Source organism: Lipotes vexillifer, unplaced genomic scaffold (genome assembly GCF_000442215.2).
Source record: "Lipotes vexillifer unplaced genomic scaffold, Lipotes_vexillifer_v1.1 scaffold251, whole genome shotgun sequence".
Lineage (NCBI taxonomy): Eukaryota > Metazoa > Chordata > Mammalia > Artiodactyla > Lipotidae > Lipotes > Lipotes vexillifer.
In genome coordinates, this window is record NW_006770868.1 from 1,462,555 (window position 1) to 1,484,567 (window position 22,013).

At 47.6% G+C, this 22,013-nt stretch overlaps 1 protein-coding gene across 1 annotated transcript in view; it reads right to left on the minus strand.

Annotated features, from left to right (window-relative positions):
* The window catches only part of BCAS4 (breast carcinoma amplified sequence 4), a 62,570-nt gene extending 52,103 nt beyond the window's left edge, over positions 1–10,467 (minus strand). The window contains exon 1 of the mRNA XM_007446377.1: positions 10,194–10,467. Coding sequence (XP_007446439.1) covers positions 10,194–10,373 — 180 coding nt within the window. The 5' untranslated portion in view covers positions 10,374–10,467. The remainder of the gene's footprint in view (positions 1–10,193) is intronic.
* Between the last annotated feature and the right edge of the window lie 11,546 nt (positions 10,468–22,013).

A 22,013-nucleotide genomic window follows, 5' to 3' on the forward strand; every position in this document is an offset into this window, starting at 1 on the left:
TGTCTTTAAAACGCAAATATCGGGCTTCCCTGGTGGCGCAGTGGTTGGGAATCCGCCTGCCAATGCTGGGGACATGGATTAGAGCTCTGGTCCTGGAAGATCCCATATGCCGTGGAGCAACTAAGCCCGTGTGCCACAACTACTGAGCCTGCACTCTATAGAGCCCGTGAGCCACAACTACTGAGCCTGCAAGCCACAACTACTGAAGCGCACGCGCCTAGAGCCCGTGCTCCGCAACAAGAGAAGCCACTGCAATGAGAAGCACACACGCCGCAACGAAGAGTAGCCCCACTCGCCGCAACTAGAGAAAAAACGCACGCAGCAACAAAGACCCAATGCAGCCAAACATAAATAAAATAAATTTAAAACAAAAACAGACAAACAAAAAACCACACAAACCCAAACATCTATGAAATATCTAGAACAGGTAAATCTTTAGAGACAGAAAGTAGATTAGGGGTTCTTGGTGGAGGGAGAGCTAATGGGGACAGGGTTTCTTTGGGGGGTAATGAAAATGTTCTAAAATTGATTGTGGTTGATCATTGTGCAACTCTGTGAATAAACCAAAAGCCATTAAACTGTACATTTTAAATGGGTGGATTGTATGTCATGTGAATTATATCACAATAATGCTGTTTATAGACACACACACACACACACACACTCTCTCTCTCTTTCTTTCTCTCTCTCCGGAGAATCCTTCTAGAAACCACAAGGTCCACTCAGCCCAGGAACAAGGCCACTGAAGACCTATAGCTTTTGCTGCAACATTTTTAAAGAAGCCAGACATTTGGATTTTTATGTGAAAACTCCCACTTTTTTCAAGTTGGCATCTACTTAGCATTTTAAAAAGCAGATCACCATGCCAGCCAGAGGACACCTACATGCAGCCAGATCAAGTTCAGGGGAGGATGTGGTGGTAGCTTTGCCTGACACCTGGCGCTATGGCCTGACCTTGCTCCTGCTTCCTCCAGCCAGGCTGGGCCAGGGTCCATGAGTACACGACAGGGGTGAAAATGAAACAGGCTCAAGGACTGTGAGGCCTGCCCACATTCAGGACATGTAATTAGTAATGTCACCTCTTCTCCAAAAGCGCTCATGGTGGCCCCTTCAGATGACAGGGAAAGTAAAGGTCTTTAGAGGAAGCAGCCTCATCTCTGTGCACAGGATGAAAGGGCTGGATCAATGGCAGAAAGACCCTGGGAGCTGGGGCAAGCCAAGAATGAAGGGCTGGAAAGAGCAAATGAAGGGATTCTCCAAAATGGCCTTGCGCTGGAATCGCAAACTGAGAGGACCTGGCCCTTTAGATGATGATCCACTTCCCAAAGAGGGGTCACGGGAACTCCTTCCTTCCAGGCCCCTACAGCAGCTCAAATAAGAGTTCCCATCCCCCAGAGGGACCCTCGACCTTGAGGTGTGAATGTCTAGAAGGGCTGACTACTCTACTCTACTCTCGCCTTGACCCTGACTTCTAAGGTTAATTTGGCAACAGCAACCAAAATTTTATATGCATGTATCCTTGGACCCAGTAATTCCCCCACTAGGTATGTATCCTCCGGACATATATGCACAAATGCAAAATTATGTGCGCACAGAGATACTCATTGCAACAGACTTTGTTTTGGGTTTTTTATTTATTTATTTATTTATTTTTGGCTGCGTTGGGTCTTCATTGCTGTGGGTGGGCTTTCTCTACTTGTGGTGAGCAGGGGCTACTCTTCGTTGCGGTGCACGGGCTTCTCATTGTGGTGACTTCTCTTGTTGAGGAGCACAGGCTCTAGGTGTGCGGGCTTCAGTAGTTGCGGCACGTGGGCTCAGTAGCTGCGGCACATGGGCTCAGTACTTGTGGCACGTGGGCTTCAGAGCGCAGGCTCAGTAGTTGTGGCGCATGGGCTTAGTTGCTCCGTGGCATGTGGGATCTTCCTAGACCAGGGCTTGAACCCATGTCCCCTGCATTGGCGGGTGGATTATTAACCACTGCGCCACCAGGGAAGCCCGCAACAGACTTTGTGACAGCTAAAGAATCCATATAACCTAAATGTCCATCAGTAGAGGAACGGTTACCTAAATTATAATTCAGACAGACAATGAGATTCTGTTTAGCAGCTAAAAAATAAGTGGCCAGGGGCTTCCCTGGTGGTGCAGTGGTTGGGAGTCTGCCTACCGATGCAGGGGACACGGGTTCGCGCCCCGGTCCGGGAAGATCCCACATGCCGCGGAGCGGCTGGGCCTGTGAGCCATGGCCGCTGGTCCTGCGTGTCCGGAGCCTGTGCTCCGCAACGCGAGTGTGGTAATAAAGACAAAAAAAAAAAAAAAAAATTGGCCAGCTCTCTGTGCACTCATATGGAAAGCTGTCTAAGACACAGTGAGTGAAAAAAGCACAAGGCAGAAGGGGGAGGTGGCAGGTGGGGACGACAGGGGACACAGGCATGGCCTGCAGTGGCCTCTGTAGAGCAGCAGGGGCTGAGAACCGGGGGAGGCAGGGCCTCACTCAGCATTCCATGGTCACCGGGACCTTTGGATTTTGTAATATGTGCATATATTTTTTATTTTTAAAACAAACTTATTTTAAAACCAACTCCAATTCACTTAAAAGAACCACAGGCCAAATTTCCATCACACTTGCACCAAGGAATAAATTCAGATCCCGAGATAGCTTAAGAGAACCGGGGGCTCATGCTGACCGTGGATGCAGCAACTATGTTTTACAAACCAAAAAACTGGAATCTATGGTTGGTCTCATGTACACAGATACGGAAAAGTTAACACTGGACTTCCAGGCTTACATGAGGTCGTGCTAGTGAGAGAAAATTCACCATCTTCTGCACAAGCGAAGGGCTGAAATCGCCCTCTTGCAGACACTGCGTGGAAATATTAACGTGTGTCACGCCCCCCCTCCCACCTGTTCTGAGAGCCCTGAGGGCGGTGGGCCTCTCCTGCACTTTTGCTTTCCAGCTCCTGACAAGGGGTCCGCCCCTGGTACCTGCTCCATAAACAACTATAGAAAGAATAAGTGAATAATTGTAGCTAATGCACCAGATCGCTTACTGTAGGCCTGCCCCTGAGCCAAGTGTTGCCCGTGGATCATGTCATCCAACCCCACAACTGGAGGAGAAAGGGCAGAGAGAAGCATGAGCGCAAAGCCGAGGTCTGAACCCAGGCCATGTGGCTGCAGAGCTGGTCCTCCCACCACTCAGCCTGACCAGGAGCAGGGGGCTTGGGGGGAGGCGCACATCTGTAAAGGATGCTTCTTCAACTGGTACGTGAGGCATCAGTAGCTGGTGCGGTAGACACAGCAGCAGGCACAACCGACGGGTTTTCTGTCCTCCTGCGGCGGCTGGAAGCAGGCATTCCTGGGCATGGGGCCCGTGCCGCGAGGACCGATGGGAACGGTGAGCTAGCACTGATGGAAGCTGTGAGCCCCCAGCAGGCTGGCCATCAAAATCTCCGGAGGGGCGCTTACAAGTCCAGATCCCCAGGCCTGCGGTGTCTCCAACAGTTAGCAGTCGTCGTGGTGATTGTCCAACAGACTAATCAGTCTTGGCCACTCCAGGCTTACAACCCTGCTGGAGGGCTTTCGGCGTTCCAATGCCCAGGTGGCGCCCACACCAACGAAATCAGAGTATCTGGGGGTGGGAGCCAGGCATCAGCACTTTTTGTTGTTGATCTCAGATGATACGGATGTTTGGCAAAGGCTGGGGACCACGCCCTACACCAGTGCTCTCACCTTGGCTATGCCCCACCCACCACACTCCACCCCAGCGATCGATTTAACTGAATCTCCTATTTATAGATGCATGAAATAGGTGTTATCTGCCTTTAAAGTTTTTATTTACACCGCACACACCTCTGTGCATCTTGCTTTTCTCCCCGGTGCCGGAATGGCATGTTCAGAGCTGACTCACTGCAGCCGCGAGCTGTCCGCTGCACAGGAGCATCGCTACATGACCAGCCTGGGCTGGTTGGCACCAGGGTCACTTCCCGTCTTTGGTAATCTGTTTCAGAGCTTCTCGGTTCGTGCTGAGAGTCAGCCAGACTGGGAACTTCTAGCCAAGGTTCCAAGGTGACCCTCCCCCAAAGCCCAGCTGTCCTGTGACAAGAGATTGTTCAGAGCCAGGGACAGGTCCTTCCAATGCTGGGCAGTTCTGCAGGGAGAAATATAGGAAGAAATTCTGCCCCTCTCTAAGCACCCACCTTGGCCTTGGCTCTCACACCCCTGAAGGTTCTGATTCAGGGAGCCTGGGCAGCTTGGTGTACATCCACCGGGACATCCACATCTGTGGTCCCCCTGCTGCCACGCCAGCCCCTCCGACACGTTCCGGCACTGCAGCCCTAAGTCCACAAATCTGATCCCGTCTTTCCCCTGCTCACACATGTGTGTCTCCAGCGACACACATGATGCCAGATCTTTGCCTGGTGGTTCCTTCCAATCTTCCTGTGTGTCTCTATCACAGCCCCTCAGGTGTCTCCCTCGTGGCATTTATTACCATTAGTTACTCTGTTGGGTAACTCCTAGTGGGCTCATCTTCCTGACTGCAGTGCCAGTCCTTGAGGGCAGGCATCGCATCTGTCTCACTGGCCTCTCCCCGGTGCCCGGCACAGTGCCTGGCACATAGCAGGTCTTCCATAAAGATCTGAGGGGGCTTCTCTGGTGGCACAGGGGTTAAGAATCTACCTGGGGCTTCCCTGGTGGCGCAGTGGTTGAGAGTCCGCCTGCCGATGCAGGGGACACGGGTTCGTGCCCCGGTCCGGGAAGATCCCACATGCCGCGGAGCGGCTGGGCCTGTGAGCCATGGCCGCTGAGCCTGTGCGTCCGGAGCCTGTGCTCCGCAACGGGAGAAGCCACAACAGTGAGAGGCCCGCGTACCGCAGAAAAAAAAAAAAAAGAATCTGCCTGCCAATGCGGGGGACACAGGTTCGAGCCCTGATCTGGGGGGATCCCACATGCCGTGAAGCAACTAAGCCCGTAAGCCACAAGTGCTGAGCCTGCGTATCTGGAGCCTGTGCTCTGCAACGAGAGAGGCCGCAGCAGTGAGAGGCCCGCGCACCACAATGAGGAGCAGCCCCCGCTCACCGCAACTAGAGAAAGCCCTCGCACAGAAACAAAGACCCAACACAGCCAAAAATAAATAAATAAAATTTATTAAAAAAAAAAAAGAAGATCTGAGGAATAAATTAATACAGAACTACATCTCTATAGACAGAGTAGACTGTGCCCTGGCACCCACCCAGACTTCTAATCTGAATATCCAAATTTGAATCCCGAAAGGGGACCAGTAGGTCACAAGAATAAGACACATGCCAGGGTTCCCAGAGGCACAGGGTGTTTGCAGGTTGGACACAATAAAATATTGTTTACTTCCACAAAGAAACAGTCTCTTCTACATTTTTTCTTGAAACTCAAGGGCATTTCTGGCTAATTTATGTTTTCCCATTTCAGTCCAGACACACGGTTTGGAGAAACAGTTCCCTTTCCTCTTATCATGACTACAGGAAATTCAAAGGTTGAAGCACAAGGGTAAATGGTAACTGATGCCAACTTCGGTATGAGGGAGACAATGAGGAGGAGTGGGGACTGTGGCAAACAGGAGACCACAACTAGGAAACAGGGACCTAGGATTACCAGACTGTCCATATTTTAAATAAACAGGAAATTCAGATTTTCTTCATGAAAATTCTCCATTTAAAAACCCCTATGTGAATTGAACCCATCATATCAGAGTGCTGGATTCAGCCTCTGGGCCACCAGTTTGCAACCCCTGATCTAATCCACATGTGCTTAACAGGCGCTTTCCCTCATCATCCTCTGCCCACTCAAGCAAAGTCCCTAGGCGTGAGAAAGTGCTGGCTTCCTTTATTTCCTTCCATGTAGGCCATTAACCCCATCTGTGGGCAAATCTGTCCCGCGTTCCAGCACAGGAACCAAATGGAATTCTCAGAGTCTGGTCAGGAATTCACCCTTGGGTGGGTATCAGGAGTCAGCCATTCAGGAGGGCCCTGGGCTCCCCTCCCTCCTAAATCACAGGGCACCCAAGAGGCAAACATCTCTCTCTCTCTCTCTCTCTCTCTCTCTCTCTCTCCCTGCCATCTTGAAGCAGCTTCTGGAGATCCTGCCTGAAACTTCCCCCAAAAGACGAAGTTCAAACCAGAAAAAGAGAGAAAGTAAAACACAAAAAGCTGGTTCGACAGAAAAACCCAAAGGCACTAGAAATAGTAAAATGCTCACCTGCCGACTCATCTCAACGTGCCGCCCTTCAGCGGCTCCTCGATCAGGGGAGACAGTGCAAAGTCCCAACACGGTTTCTGCCCCCTCACGAGCCCCGCCTCTCACAGCTCCCCCTTCTCCCTGCTGCTTGCTCTTCTATCCTGGTGATCACCCTGCTTCATCCCACCCCAGGATCTTTGCCAGTTGTTTCCTCTGCCTGGGATGTCTTCCTCCTACCTCTCAGCCTGGTCAACTTCTATTCATGCTTCAGAGCTCAGCCTAAAATGATGCTGCCTCAGGGAAGCCCTCCCTGAACACTCCAAGACAAAGTGGGGTCCCTCTGCTAATTGCCCTCCTGGACCTCTGTGCTTCCTCTTCCCTGCCCATTCCTAAGGGGTTACCACTCGGGTCTCAAGCTTTCTTGGAGAGGCCTTCCCCACCCCATGTCTCCCAGACACAAAGACACCCTCTATCACATCACCCATGCCCATGTTCTCCATGGCATTCATCACAATTTAGAGGTTTTGTATGTTATGTGTTTACTGTCTGACAGTCGGGCCATGAGAGTGGGAGCCCTTGTGTGTTTCACTACCCGCACACGGCAGGGGTTCAAGGTGTTGAACGAGGAAGGCCCACTTCCCTAAGAACCCCAGGACACCCCTAGGACTGGAGCTAGCTGGTCTGAGACTCCTACTGCTCCATTTAAAAGCCCAAAGTGGCCCTAGGACAGAGGCTGGTACAGGAGGCACTGGCTGCCCAGACCTGTTCCCAAACCAGACTTTCTCTTTCCAGTTCATTTGCCCATCTGCAAACAGCTTCAGCGCGAGGAACTGCTAAGGAATGAAGCTTTAAGTACAGGCTGCAAGTGACTCCACACTGGCAGTTTTTGCTTCTTTGGGTAAATAAACTTCCTCAAGAGCTCTAAGTGGCTTTATTGCCCCGTGGAGCTACAGCGAGTTCGGCTCTTCATTACGGCCATTACTAACGAGCGTGAGCCAGCCTGCGTCTGAGTTAGAGAGAGCCCTGAGTGAGCAAATGAAGTTAATACATGCAGCTTCTCCTGAAGGCTGTCCCTAGTCAAGACAAGATGAGGCTGGGTTGAGCCGCTGGACACAGTGACACCTTGCTGCTGAGAGCAAGGGGGAGAAAGAACACGAAAGACGCTCAGGTTACTTAAACCGTTAAGCAGGTACCCAACCTAAATGCCCATCCCTGGGGGTGTGGTTCAGAAATTACAGGACATTCATAGGATGTTGCTTATTCGGTGAGGGCCTCAGTTTTCAGTTATGAAGTTGACATAACATCCTAGCCACTGGGTCACTGCCAGGATGCAATGACATAATCCATGGACAGAGTGCAGCACGCTGCTGGCACATAGTATGTGCTCAGAAAATAGGAGGAATTATTCTGAAATGGTGGGACACGAAGAAGCCAAGGAATGATGAAGACCTACACTCTCTGATGCAGAAGCCGCCAGCGTCTTATGACTATTAAGTGCTTAAAACGTGGCTGGTCCACACTGAGATGTGCTGTAAGTTCAATCATCCAAGCCTGATTTAGAAAACTTACTTCAGGACTTCCCTGGTGGTGCAGTGTTTAAGAATGCGCCTGCCAGTACAGGGGACACGGGTTCGAGGCCTGGTCCAGCAAGACCCCACATGCTGCGGAGCAACTAAGCCCGTGCACCACAACTACTGAGCCTGCACTCTAGAGCCCGCAAGCCACAACTACTGGGCCCATATGCCACAACAACTGAAGCCCTTGTGCCTAGAGCCCATGCTCCGCAACAAGAGAAGCCACCGCAATGACAAGCCCGCACATGCACGGCAGCGAAGAGTAACCCCCGCTCGCCATAACTAGAAAAAGCCTGCACGCAGCAACAAAGACCCAATGCAGCCAAAAATAAATAAATTTATATATATGTAAAAGAAGGAATCACTATATGAAAAAAAGAAAACTTACTTCAAAGAATGCAAAAATCTCCTTAAATTTTTTTACGTTGATGATATGTTGAAAGGATATTTTGGAGACACTTATTTTAAATACATTGAAACTTGTAGATCTAAATCTTATAGTGTTTAATGTCAATTAAATCTCAATAAAACTGGAAAAAATTAAATATATTGAAACTAATTTCATCTGTTTCTTTTTCCTTTTTTACATGGCTCCTAGAACATTTAAAATTATAGATGGGGGACTTCTCTGGTGGTCCAGTGGTTAAGACTCCAAGCTCCCAATGCAGGGGGCATGGGTTCAATCCCTGGTCGGGCAACTAAGACCCCAGATGCCACGTGGTGTGGCCAAAAAAAGAAAAAGAAAAAGAAAAAGAAAATTACATGGACGGCTCACATCTTTGGCTCAAATTATATTTCAATTGGACAGCTCTTATACATACATTCTGACATGGAAATATGTCCATACTATTTTTTTAAATTGAGATATAACTCACATACCATAAAATTTACTCTTTTAAAGTGTACGATTCTGTGGTTTTCAGTGAATTCACAAAGTTTTTCAACCATCAGCACTAATTCCAGAACTATTTCATCACTCTGAAAAGAAGCCCTGTGCCTTACCATTAAGTCACTCTCCATTTGTCCATGCTACTTTGAATAAAGAAAAGCAAGTTACAGAACATTATTCTAGTATCACGTGGGTTTTTTTGGTAAAAACTAATTATGTATAATTATTAATATATATGCATACCTACATTTGTAAATGCATTTTTAATATGTTTGGAATGATGTACACCAAACTGTGAAAGATGGTTATCTCTGGGAACTAGAATTGAGGTGAGAGAGAAAAAGGAGAGGGTGCTTACCCTTTATTTTAAATACTTCTGTACTGCTTCTGAGATTTAAAGAGAGAATGGCTTGACTTTCTGGCCCTACATAACTCCTGGTGAACTTCGGTAAATAACTTTCATGGCACTGTCAACATACTGGCTTCAGCTGGAAGATAAAGAGGCTAGTTTTAGATCTACTTTTTGTTCTGTGCTTTTAAAATAGAAAGTACAGCCAGAGATGAGGTATTTTCCCTCCTAGCAACAGAAGCGTACCGAGGCCGGCAGCATCCTCGCACAGACGCAGCCTGCCCGCCTCCTCCCGGCATGTAGCATCATCTCAGAGCAGAACAGGCCGAGCGCCCGGGCAGGGGCAGGACCGCGGGTCAGCCTCCCCCGGGGCCCAGGCTGGCAAAGGGCAGCAGCTCCGAGCGCGCCTCAGTCTGGCATCCCGTTGGATGCTGGGGCGGGGGGGGGGGGGGCCCGCGGGGGGGTGGGGCCCACGTACCGCAATTAAAAAAAAAAAAAAAGGGAATCTGTGACTTCTAAAGATATATACTAAAATATCTACTAATGTTATGTCTGGAATTCACTTCAAAATGCTATGGAAGAAAGGCAACTGGTGGGGAAAAGGAAATAAGAGTGGCCATGAGTTGATAATTATCAAAGCTGGGTGGTGGGAACATGGAAGTTCATTATAAAATTCTCTATTTTTTATAGGCTTAAAATTTTCCATAATAAAGTGATAAAAAAGTATGCACTTGCATCAACATGCATAAACAAATACCACACTATGACATTTAAGAGTGGGCTTAATAAAAGCAAATAATTACAAGCAAGATGAAGACCATAAGGATTTGAATGTTTTATTGTCTAAAGGGGGGGGGGGGGGGGGGCGTCTCAGGTAGGGATGGGAAGCGAGTCTGGGCCCCCGAGAACCGGGGCTGGAGGAGGGGGCGGGCGCGACCTGACGCGCATCTCTGCGCGACGCCAGCCAGCCACCGCTCCGCAAAGGAGGGACCCCTCGGACCCCCAGCGCGGGTCCGGAGTCCCAGCGCCAGGTACGAGAGAATGCTGCGGGGAAGCCGAGGGTCCGGGTCTAGCGCGCAAGGGGTCTCCATTCGTCCACTCCTCCCCGGGGGAGCGCGAGCCCTGGATCCCACAACCCCAAGACCCGCCTCCCCTACTTCCAACCCCGTCCCCTACCTCGGCCCCGGGCTCGGGGGTCAGGAAGAGCGCGAGCTCGCGCGCCCCGCTGCGCACGGGCTCCGGCCGATCGGCGTCCACGAGCAGCATGAGGAGCGCGGCAGAGTCCACTTGGCGGCGGCTCCCCGGGAACCCGACGCCGCGTCCTGGCCTCGGAGCCCCGCCCCCGACCGGCTGCATGCCCCGTGGCCCGCCTGGCGGAGGCGGGGCAGGAGCGCACCCAGTGGCCGCGGCCCACGCCTCCCGGAACGCCGGGCCGAGCGGGCAGCGCCACCCAGTGGCGCGCGACGCTCACTACGCCCGGCCCCCGCACCACCTGGTAAACGATTCTCAAACTCGCTTTCAGATTGCAATCACCTGGGGCTCCTTCAAAACTTCCGAAGTCTGACGGCCACACACAACCTTTAGGGTTGGAACCTGGGCATCAGTACTTTTTATGTTCTCCAGGTGATTCTTACATAGAGCCAAGTTTGAAAACCATCGGTATAGACCACCTCTTTTCATTGGAATCCGGTGGAGCAGCGGTTCCAGCTCCCACAGCACTTTAGAATGCCCCGGGGAGTTTCTAAAAGCCCGGAAGCCAGGCCCCACCCCAGGCCGATTCAGCCGGAATCCCTGGGGGTGGGGCTTGGGCATCAGTTGTTTGTAAAGCTCCCCGGGTGGTTCCAGCGTGCATTCAGGATAGAGAACAGATATCTTAGAGGATCCTTTCATTTAAAGACCACCCCTCCCCGCCATCACCCCGCCCACAAGGCCTCTCCTAGGACAGCATCTTGTTTGCGCCAGGCGGAAAGTCCGAAAAATTAGGGAGGTCGGGCGTAGCGATCCTCTTCCTCCCAGGGGCAGCCTTAAAAATAAGCTCCCCAGGGAATTCTACAGCGCACTAAATTGGACACAGCCCCGCACCCCTAGGAAGCTAGTCTAGACCTCTTAGAGGCTGAAGAGGGTGGGGTCCAAAGCAATGCTAGTGAGGAGAGTTCTGAAAAAGGTAACGAGGTATATAGGGAAGTCTAGGGGTCTCATTTTTCCTATGATGTCTTTTAAAATGTTAAATTCGTTTTTAAAAATCGGGCTGCGCTTAGGGCTGCAAATAAATATACAGGACTCCCCTCACCCTCGTCCTGTTAAATCTTAATTTATATTTTATCTGACAACCCTAGGTAGGGGGCGTGAGCACATGCTTGATCTGTCTTTTGGGTAATCCATCACTGTACAGTTCCCACTTCCACAGCTTCCCACTGCTAATTTCTCGACATCGCCGCCCAAACATTCAGGCCTTCAGGCCAGAGTAATTTTCTGGAAAATTCTTGGCAAAGACTTGGGCCTCAGGTGCTAAGGAAAAGGATTTAATAGGAACTCACTGAACCCGCACGTGGCTATGCATTACTATGCTGATGCGTCTGATGCTCAGAGCCCTTCTGTATCCCACACGCACCCAGAAACGCAGCTCCGACCCTCACCCTTACCGGCTGACTGGGGCCCTCCCTCGGAAAAGCCTAGAACCGGCCTCAGATTAGCCACAGTCCTGAGCACAGCAAACTTCCCCTGACGGACGAATTTCAGAAACATAATGCTAAGAAAAAAAGGCAAATCGTGAAGGCTCTGTAGGGCACGCTGCCACTAACATAAAGGTTTTAACACATGTGAAACCGCACTATATATTGTTTATGGATACAGACATATGGAGTAAAAGTGTAAAGCCGTGCGTGGGAGTGATGTACACCGCATTCAGGAAACTGGTTACTCTGGGGTGGGGGAGAGGAAACGGGGGAGGGATACAGGAGGGGTTTCAATTATATTTGTAACGTTTTATTTCTTCTGTTGATGTTTGTTATAGTATTTAAACTTTTAAAATGCCTAATATGACTCACTAGGAAAAAAACAAAAACCAACAAAACCCTGGGATATTAGCTAAAAGTGCTGCCCCGACCCGCTTTCCCTGGAGATGGGGGGTCTGGGAAAGAGATCCTCGCTCTTCACCAGCCTCTCCGCGATTCATACCCTGGGCCACGCTGGCTAGCCAAGAGTCATTTTGTTTCTAGTCTTCTTTTCTAAATGTAATGATGCCTTAGAAACATTTTGCTTAGAACACGGATGCCCGGAAGCCCACCCCCACCTTTTCGGAATCGCAGTCTTTGGGGCGAAAGGGAGCTGGGAGCAGCTTTTAAAGCTCTGCCGTTGACTGTGATGCACGCAGCACCCCGCAGGCTGAGAAGAGCCCCTCTCCGGTTAGTCCAGCTGGCTGTAGCCAGGGACCCCCGTGGGAGGCCGAATTAACGATTTTAAACAAAGAAGATGAATTTTTAAACAGCCTCCCCGGCCTCTCACAGGCGCTTGGGGTGACCCAGGGGCAGGCGGCAAGCCCGAGGCCTGGAATGCAGCCCGCCTGGGCCGCACCCTGCCCAAACCAGTTTGAACCAGCTGTGGGGATGGAGCCGTGGCGCGTCCCCACGAGCTCCCTCTGGCGCCCAAGACGGGCTCAGAGCGGCTGCTGCGGCCTCCTGCTCGGGAGTCCTCCGCGGGGCCAGGCAGCCGGCTCCCTCCCAGCCGGAGGTCGGGGCGCCCGTGGCCGCCTGGCCCCGAAGACCCCCCGGGAGCCGCAGTGGCCCCCGGCTGGGCCCCGAGGCCACACAGCCTTCCACCCCCGCACCCCCGTCCCACCTGGCTTCACCTCCAGCTACAAAATGGTTGCCTGTCTGTGTCTTTTCAAGGTCACCGCTGCTAGCTCAGGCCTCAGGCACACAGGGTTCTAGGCGCGCATCGTTCCCAAGCTCTGCTGCTCCTTGGAAACTTCCAGAAAATACTGACGCCGAGACCACTCCCCAGTGATTGGGATTTAATTGGTCGGGGGCGTGGCCTCGGTTGGGGAGATTGAAAGGATGCCCCAGGTGATTCTGATCTGTGCAGCTCCAAAGCTGCTTAACTCCGCGGGCCGTTTCTAAGGCCCGTTGGTCTCATTGGGAACGTGTCCTGAAAGCTTACTAAGTGCAAGGCTCTGTTCAAAACTCTTCACAGAGACTCCGGCCGTGAATCTCCTCCGTACCCTGTGAGGCAGGGAGGCTCTGCTGATGCCCCTTTTAGAGATGAGGAAACTGAGACACGGAGAGGTTAAGTCACTTGCCAGGGATTATAATCAGTCAAGGGAAGAACCCAGGTTCTTACCTGCTACTCACACCACACTGCCTGTTTCAGGGAAGCCTGGCACTGGGAAAGCTGGTGGCTGCCCTGCCCCTCTGCCAGCCCCCCCTTTTCACTGCCCTCCCAAAGCACCTGTAGCCACCTCTCTTCCTGCTCTTAATTCCCCAGTACTCACCAAGTGAAGTTCAAACACCTCCACCCCCCAAACCTCCCTTGCCAATCTGTCTACTGCTTTTCTCTTTGAACCCTAAGATGCAAATGGGAGCCCACAGAGCAGAGCCAGGGCCCGGAGGAGGTGAGAGAGACATTTGGAGTACAAACTCTTAAGGGGGTCTCCCGGTCAGGATCGGCCCCAGGGAGTGAGGGTCTCCTTTCGTTGTGTGCCCTGGGCATCTTGCCTGCCTCACCTGAGTCCTGGCCCTGCCACACAGCCTGCCATTATAGACCAAAGGTTTGTGTTCCCCCAAGTTCATACATTGAAATCCTAAACCCAAGGTGATGGTCTCAGAAGGTGGGGCCTCGTGAATGGAATTACTGCTCTTACAGAGGTGACCCAAGAAGACCGAGCTGGGGTGTCTAGTCCACAGGAAGATCTGTGCCCCCATCACCTTCACAAAGGTTAACTCGAAGACAAAGGAGCTCTGCAGAAAAAAATATATATATATACATATATATTTATATAAAAGAAAAATATAAATATAAAAAATATATACATATAAAAGAAAAATTGTTTAAATTTAAGAGACCCCAGGAGAACTCCCCTGCCCTTGCCACCGTGTGAGGACATGCGGAGGAGTGAGCTGCCCGCACTCCGGAAGCAGGCCTTCACCAGAACCTGACCCTGCCAGCACCCTGATCTTGGGCTTACAACCTCCCGATCTGTGAGAAATAACTGTCTGCTGTTCATAAGCCACGCAGGCTATGGGGTTTTGTTACTGCGCGGCCCAAACGAAGGCATCTGTAGGTGTGTTAGGTTTGCACAACGTCGTGCTTAAATACCTGCATCTTTCAATGTGGTACCTTTTACAGTTCACACATTCAACTGTGGCTTCTCTTGAAAAGAAAGGTAAGCTCAGGAAACCGTGGGCCTGCCCTGCGGCAATTAGGAGCTGCCCCAGTTTGCAGTCTCCCCAGCCCCTCTCTGACCTCATGGTCTGTGAAAGTGTCTGGGTGTTGCTTCCGGGGTCCCCTGAATATGCCCCAAGTCTGCCGGGCTCCACATGGACATCCAGCGTTTCCGTCTGCCCCTGGGCCCACTGCCCTCCCTGCCTTCCACCCAGCCTTCAAGGTCACTCTTCCAGGGCCCTTTTTCTGACCCCCAAAGAGATGAGCCCTTTAAGCTTACCTTCTGATACCTTCTACCTTCGGCTAAGTTGAAAGTAAGGCCACCATCAGACAGAAAGTTCCTGGAGGACAGAACACACGTCTCGGGCGTTTTGGGGGGATTGCTGTAAGAGTCCAGTGGCTGCCTTTGCACCTAGAAGTCAGTCCTCAATAAACACATTCATCTAAAATTTGGAGTCACTTTCCTGCTTAGTGTCTCTGTTTCGCCACTGGCAAAATGATTTAGAACACCACCCCTCTTGACAGAAGCATGGTGAAAACCCAGGTTTTAAAAGCATTTTCCTATCACAGTTTTGAAATGATCTCTGTATGGTAATAGGAGATAGCACATCCCATTTGTTCCCTGTAAAAGAAAAGCTTCTGATTCTCCTCAGGCATTTGATCCGTTTTTCTCTGCGCCTTTTCTTTCCACAACAGAGCTGCACAAAGGGGCTCGTAGCTTTGGAGGCAAGAGGCCAAGCGTCGAGACTCAAAGTGCTCCCTTATGTGTCGACGTTTGGCTTTCCAGCTAGAGCTGCCCCGGTCCTGGAAAGTGAGGGGAGGATCCTGGGTTTAGAGGAAAGAGGCATTTCCTTCCCCCTCCAGCTCCTGAAAAGTGGGTCCCAGGCTGTTTGTTTTGCCTCCATTTAAACAGACGCTGGAGGGATATGACCCTGCCTAGCAAGGTGTGAAGTGGCCGGGCTTTGGGACCCAGGTGGGAGCTTAGCGCCTTCTGTAAATTCTCCTGCAGGCTCCAGCGGTCCTGGGCCCACCAACCCTAATGCAAAACCCTTGGGGCCAGACATGTTTCAGAATCAGAACTCCTGGGTTTAGAATGTTAATACGGAGCACATAGGACACCCGAGGTGACAACTCCAGGACGAGTGGGGCAGCACCCTGTTATCAGACTTCGTATTTCCCTAGTAGAATGTATGAAGTCACCTTATATGAGCTCATTAAGGGTCTTAAATAAATCTCATGCCAGTCCGGCTCAGGTTTTGCTGGTCAATGCATTTCTGCTGGCCCGATGGGGAAAAAAGAGAATGGTTTTCAGTTTCCTGGATTTCAAAATTTCCAAAAAAAGAATTATGGACTTGATTTTCTGTTTCGCAGTTGGGGAAACTGAGGCTCAGGAAACTGTGGCCCAGGCCCACGTATGTAACTGCGTGGAGTTGGGTTTCAAGCCCATGGCTCTTTCATTTATATCACACTGAGATGGATCGGAATACGTCAGAAGATGTTAGAAAATAGTTAAGTGCCCTAGTAAAACAGTATTCATTAGACTATTTGGGACATTGGAATATATTTGTTTCTTGCTTCAGGAACCTGTATCTCTATTCACTAGGATTCAAAGGCCCTTAAGTGTCCTTGGAGTACAGGGTACGGCATTGTGTACACTAGGTGTTCCATAAAAGAGATCCTGCTCCATATGAAACCTGCAGGCATATCAGCAGCAAACAATAAGCTGAGAGGGGCCAATGGTTGTAACAATGGCCATAAGCAAACACAATGATATTTAGCAGAAAAAAAAGAAAAAAGTATTTATTTTTTGAGGATTATTGAGGATGTGGGAAACCTCGTCTTCAGCAGTTCATGTGACAACCACAGAGAATTTTTTAATTGATTTTGAGTTTAACTTAAGATATTGAAATAACACAGCTGCTAAAGAGCAAATGAGGATGAGGATGCATTAACTAAAAAATACAGAATGCAGTACAAAGAGTTAGAAGTGGACTGTCTTCTGACCCCTGGAGGGCTCCTGCTGGGTACAGAATGTACCTCTGGGAGGGAACAATGCACAGTGACTAACAGCACAGGCTCTAGAGTCAAACTGTCTGGGTTCCATCCACCTAAAAGCTGTGTGACCTGGGCAGAATTACTTAACTTCTCTGTGCCTGAGTTTCCTCAACAGTAAAATGGCATGATACAACTTCACAGCGTTGCTGAAAAGATTCAATGAGACAATCTACATAAACTTCTTTAAACACTGGCTGGCATAAAGTGCTCAATAAATCCTACATTATAAATGGAATATTGACAAACTAGAGTGTTTTCAAGGGAGGACAAAGAAGATGGCCAGATAGATAATATAGTTGATGGTGGCAAGGTTTTGGTCACCAAGAATGCATTTGATAAATGTCTGTTGAGACAAACTGAACATAAAGTCAGTTTATGACTGACTTTATGTTCATGTGATGCTCATGTGACCTTATGACATGTAATGACAATTTGAAGGATCAGGAGCTGTTTTGCCGGGAGAAAGCTTGGATTATCTAAAGGAAGATGGCAAGGAAGGGGTCGATGAATTCTGTGGGGCTGCTGAGAGAAGAACGACAACTGAGCCAGGGACACGAAAAAACAGAGAAACCCCGCCTGCCTAGCTGTGCAGAACATCACTCACATAGACAACGGCGTGCATGGCGTCCCCTGGAGTTGTGTGGAATTCTAAGATTCCAGCCCGCTGGTGTACATCACATAATCCCCAAGTATGGGGGGAGCCAGAGGATATGATGGGCTATCATTCCCATGATAAAGTTACTGATTAGTTGACTTGGAGTTAATCAAAAGGGAGATTATCTTGGGTGAGTCCGACCTAATCAGACAAGCCCTTAAAGAGGCTTTCAAGGTCAGAGCTGGAAGGAGTCAGGGAGGCGTGCCCCTGCTGGCCTGGAGGAAAGCAAGCAGTCACGCTGTTGTGCACCCCTCTGGGGGCCGTGGAGCAGCGAACAGCTGGTGCCTCCAGGAGCCCAGGGCCTCAGACCTACAAATGCAGGAACTAAAATCGACCTGAATGTGCTTGACGTTGGATGTGGACTCAAGCCTCAGACAGCCCCAGCGGCACCTTCAACTATAGCCTTGTGAGAGAGACCCTGAGCCATGGAGCCGGGTAACTGTACTGAGACTCCTGACCCACAGAAACTGAGATAACAAACGTGTGTCGTTTTAAGCCTCTGAGTTTGGGGGAATTTGTTAACACAACAAAATAAAACAAGTACACAGGTATGACTAAAGGGAAGCGGACTTCACCTTAAAGTGAAGGGGAAAGTTTCTGAAGGTAAGTTGTATGTGAATAAACAGATGGGGTCTCCGAGGGGTGAGGTTCTACCTCAGGGGCAATTCAAGCAGAGTTGGGCCGTCTCCTCCTAGACAGGGACGGTATAGACAGGGTTTCTGCTTTGGTTGAAAATTCACAACTAGATCACTGGTTCCTAAACTTGAATGTACCAGGTGAATGACGCGTCACCTGGGGATTTTGGTAAAATGCAGATTCTGATTCAGCTGGTCTGTCCAGTCACTTGAAACCGCTATTCTTCAAGAAATGTGAATTAGAAGCCAGAAGAATTTCTGATGGTCTCGGAAATTTCTTTTCTCAAGTATCTTCTTTCCAAGGATACAGTGTGACAGCAGGTCCACTAGATGTTAGCTCCATGAGGTCAGGAACTGCACCCTCTTGTTCACTGCTGTGACCCCCCCAACTGCCACAAAGTCCACGTGGCACAGTTCATATATTTTGAATGAATGGGGTTTGTGAATCATTTTTTAACAGCTTTATTGAGCTATATAATTCACACACCATACAGTCCCCCTACTGAAAGTATACAGTCAATGTTATAGACTAAAGTACATACACAGAGTTGTGCATCCATCACCACAGTCCATTTTAGAACATTTTTATCACCCAAAAAAGAAACCCTAAAAAAGAAAGAAAGAAAGAAAGAAACCCTACACTACTTAGCCATTGCTCCCCAAACCTCCCATCTACTTCCGGCCCAGGCAACCACTAATCTAATTTCTGTCTTTATGAATTTATCTATTCTGGACATTTCATATAAATGCAATCATATGTTGTGTGACCTTTTGCGTCTGAGTTCTTTCACTTAGCATGAAGTCTTCAAGGTCCATCCATGCGGTGGCACACATCAGCCCTTTACTCCTTTTTGTGGCCCCCAAATATTCTATTATATGGATGTACCACAGTTTGTTTATTTATTCCTGAGTTGAGGGACACAAATATATTAGAAGTAAAAAATGAATAATTACTTAACCTCAGAGTGTGAAAGCATCCTTATTTTGATACAAAATTCAGAAGCCATAAAAGAAAATTTCAACTATAGAAAGATGAAAAGTTTCTGCATGGCAAACACTACTCTAAGCATATTCCAAAATAATATAAGAAATGTTCGATATCTTGATTGTGGTGGTGGTTACATGGATGTATTCTATTTGTCAAAATTCATTGAACTGGACTTCCCTGGTGGCGCAGTGGTTGAGAGTCCACCTGCCGATGCAGGGGACACGGGTTCGTGCCCCGGTCCGGGAAGATCCCACATGCCGCGGAGCAGCTGGGCCCGTGAGCCATGGCCGCTGAGCCTGCGCATCCAGAGCCTGTGCCTCGCAACAGGAGAGACCACAACAGTGAGAGGCCCGCGTACCGCAAAAAAAAAAAAAAAAAAAAAATTCATTGAACTGTCCATTCAAAGTACATTGTATTGGAATAAATTATACCTCAATAAAGTTGCTTGTTAGGAAAAACAATATGACAAGAGGGGAAAATAATATTTGCCGATACATAGTCAAGGTGTAATCTTCAACTATAAAGGACTTCTGGAAAATGATAAGGAAAACATCAAATGAGCAAAGTATACGCAAAAATAATTGAAAGAATAGCTAATTCAAGTAGATTATCATCATATGAAAAGATGTTTGACCTCCCTCATTATAAGATACATTCTTCAACCATCAGAGTGGTGAAAATTCACAGGTTTGGCAAGGCTATGGGCAATCCCACTCTTTGTTGGCTGGATTATACAAATTGACACACAAACCAGCAGACTCTATTGAAATTACAAATGCGTGTGCATTTTGCTCAGTAATTCCTCTTCTAGGTATTTACTTTACAACTATATTTCAGCATGTGCAAAATGACTTATGAATACAATTATTAATTACCACATAGCTGCAGTGGCAAGAGAATTGATACAAACTAAAGGTCCAGCAATAAGGGATTGTTTAATATATTAAATTGGTTGCATGTAATGGAGCTGCAAAAGTGAATGGGGATTAAATGCAACGTGGTATCCTGGACTAGATCCTGGAAGAGAAAGAAGACATTAGTGGAAAACTGGTGAAATCCAAATAAAGTCTAAAGTTCAGTCAATAGTAATGTACTGTTATAGGCTGAATAGTTGTTTCTTCCTCCCTTCCCAAATTCATATGTTGAAGCTCTAACCCCTAGTGTGCCTGTATTTGGAGATGGGGGTCTCTAAGAAAATAACTGGGGTTAAATTAGGTCATAAGGGTGTGGCCCTGATCCTATAAGATTCGTACCTTTAATGTCCTTATAAGAAGAGATGCCAGAGAGCTCTCTTTCTCCCTCTCTCTCTTGCACAAAGGAGAGGCCATGTGAGAACACAGGGAAACAGCAGCAGCACCTTGGTCTTGGACTTCCAGCCTCCAAAACTTTGAGAAAGTAACTTTCTGTTGCTTAAACCACCCAGTTTGTGGTGTTTTGTTATGCAGCCAGAGAAGACAAAGACATGTACCTATGTTAATTTCTAGTTTTGACAAAGGTACCATGGTTATATAAGATGTTAGCATCAGAGGAACCTGGGTGATGCTGTACTATCTGTGCAACTTTCCTGTAAATCTAAAACAATTCCAAAATTAAAAGTTTGTATTTAGAAAAAGGAATGGAAATAAATGAATGGGGAAGAATTTTATCTAGTGATAAGGAAAGAATTACCAAAGATATATTAAATGAGAAAAGCAAAGGGTAGAATATGCTGCTTTTATATAATAATAAGAGGGGACATAGTATATTTTCATACTGTCTGATTTACATTAAAAATCTATGAAAAAAAAATCTATGGAGAGATAAGCAAGAAACAGAGCATAATTGGTACCCAAGGGAAGGGAATGACAGTTGGGTGAACTGGGGACCAAAAAAGGTGAAAGTGTTTTCACTATGTACTTTTAAAAACTTTTTTTGGTTGTTTGAACCATGTGAATTTATTTACCATTCGAATAAATAAATTTGTAAAACATAAACAATTGGGGAGGAATGAGAGGGCTTGCTCTACAGATACTAAAATGTATTTTAAAGCTTCAGTAATCAAAACAGCATGAAATTCTTCCAAAGCAGACAAGTAGACTGACAAATCGTGATTTGGCCAAAACAAACCCAAGAACATGTAAGAAACTAGCAAATGATAAAGGTGGAATTACAATTCAATGAGAAAGTAGTGTCTTATTCAATATATTATGATAGAACAATTAATGGAGAATTTAAACAACAACAAAAAAATCTCAGATCTCTTAGTTTAACCAAAGATTAGATGGCCAAAGAATTATCAGATGGATTAAATATTTAAATGTAAAAAAAAAATCATAGAAGTATGGAACTTAGAATAAAAGCTGGGCAAGCATTTATATAATTTGAGAGGGAAACTACTAGAGAAAAGAATAAAGAATTTTACCATGGACAATAAGAAATTCCTACAGAATAAATACAAAAGCCAATGATACACACAGTAAGGAGCAAATGACTAATTAGGAAAAAATGATGACCAAAAGGTTGACTTCCTTAATCTACAAAGCACTTCTATATTAAGAAAAGACTGATACCTCAATTTTTAAAATGTTATGCAAAGGACCCAAACGGAGAAGCTAATAAAAGAAAAAATACTAATAAACAGTTTTTAAAAAGCCCTTCAAACTAATGATCAAAGATAGGTAAAGCAAAATAAAGAGACACTTTTTTCCCCTATTAAGTAGGAAAAGCATAAAAATAATAAATCTGGTGTTTTGGAGGGGAAAACGACTCACACATACCCCTGGTGAGGAAGTAAATTAGAACAACCTTTCCGGAAGGAAACTGGATATATTCATGAACCAATGCCCCCTCCTTCTCCAAAACAAAAACAAACAAACAAAAAAACACATGTGTTGACCTAATGATTTCTCTTCTAGGAATTTATCCTAAGGAATTAACTGAAGAATAAAAATATGTATTTACAAAGGTGCTCACCACAGCACTGTTATAATTGTGAAAAAAAAAATGGAAACAGCAAACGAAAGGGAATTGGTTTTATTAAATGAGGGTTCATCTATACAATGAAATACAATGAAGCCATTATAAAAGATGTAGAGCTGTATTGACAGAGCAAAGACATTCACAATATATTGCCCTCTGAAGAAAGCAAATTACAGAATAATTTAGATGTATGTAAGATCCTGTTTCTGTCAAAATCCATATTAGGTAATATATATCGTTATGCATATGTACTGAAAAACTTAAGAGTGGTTATCTCTGAATAGTGCTTTTTTGAGGGGGTGACTCTTTTCTTTCATATACTTTTT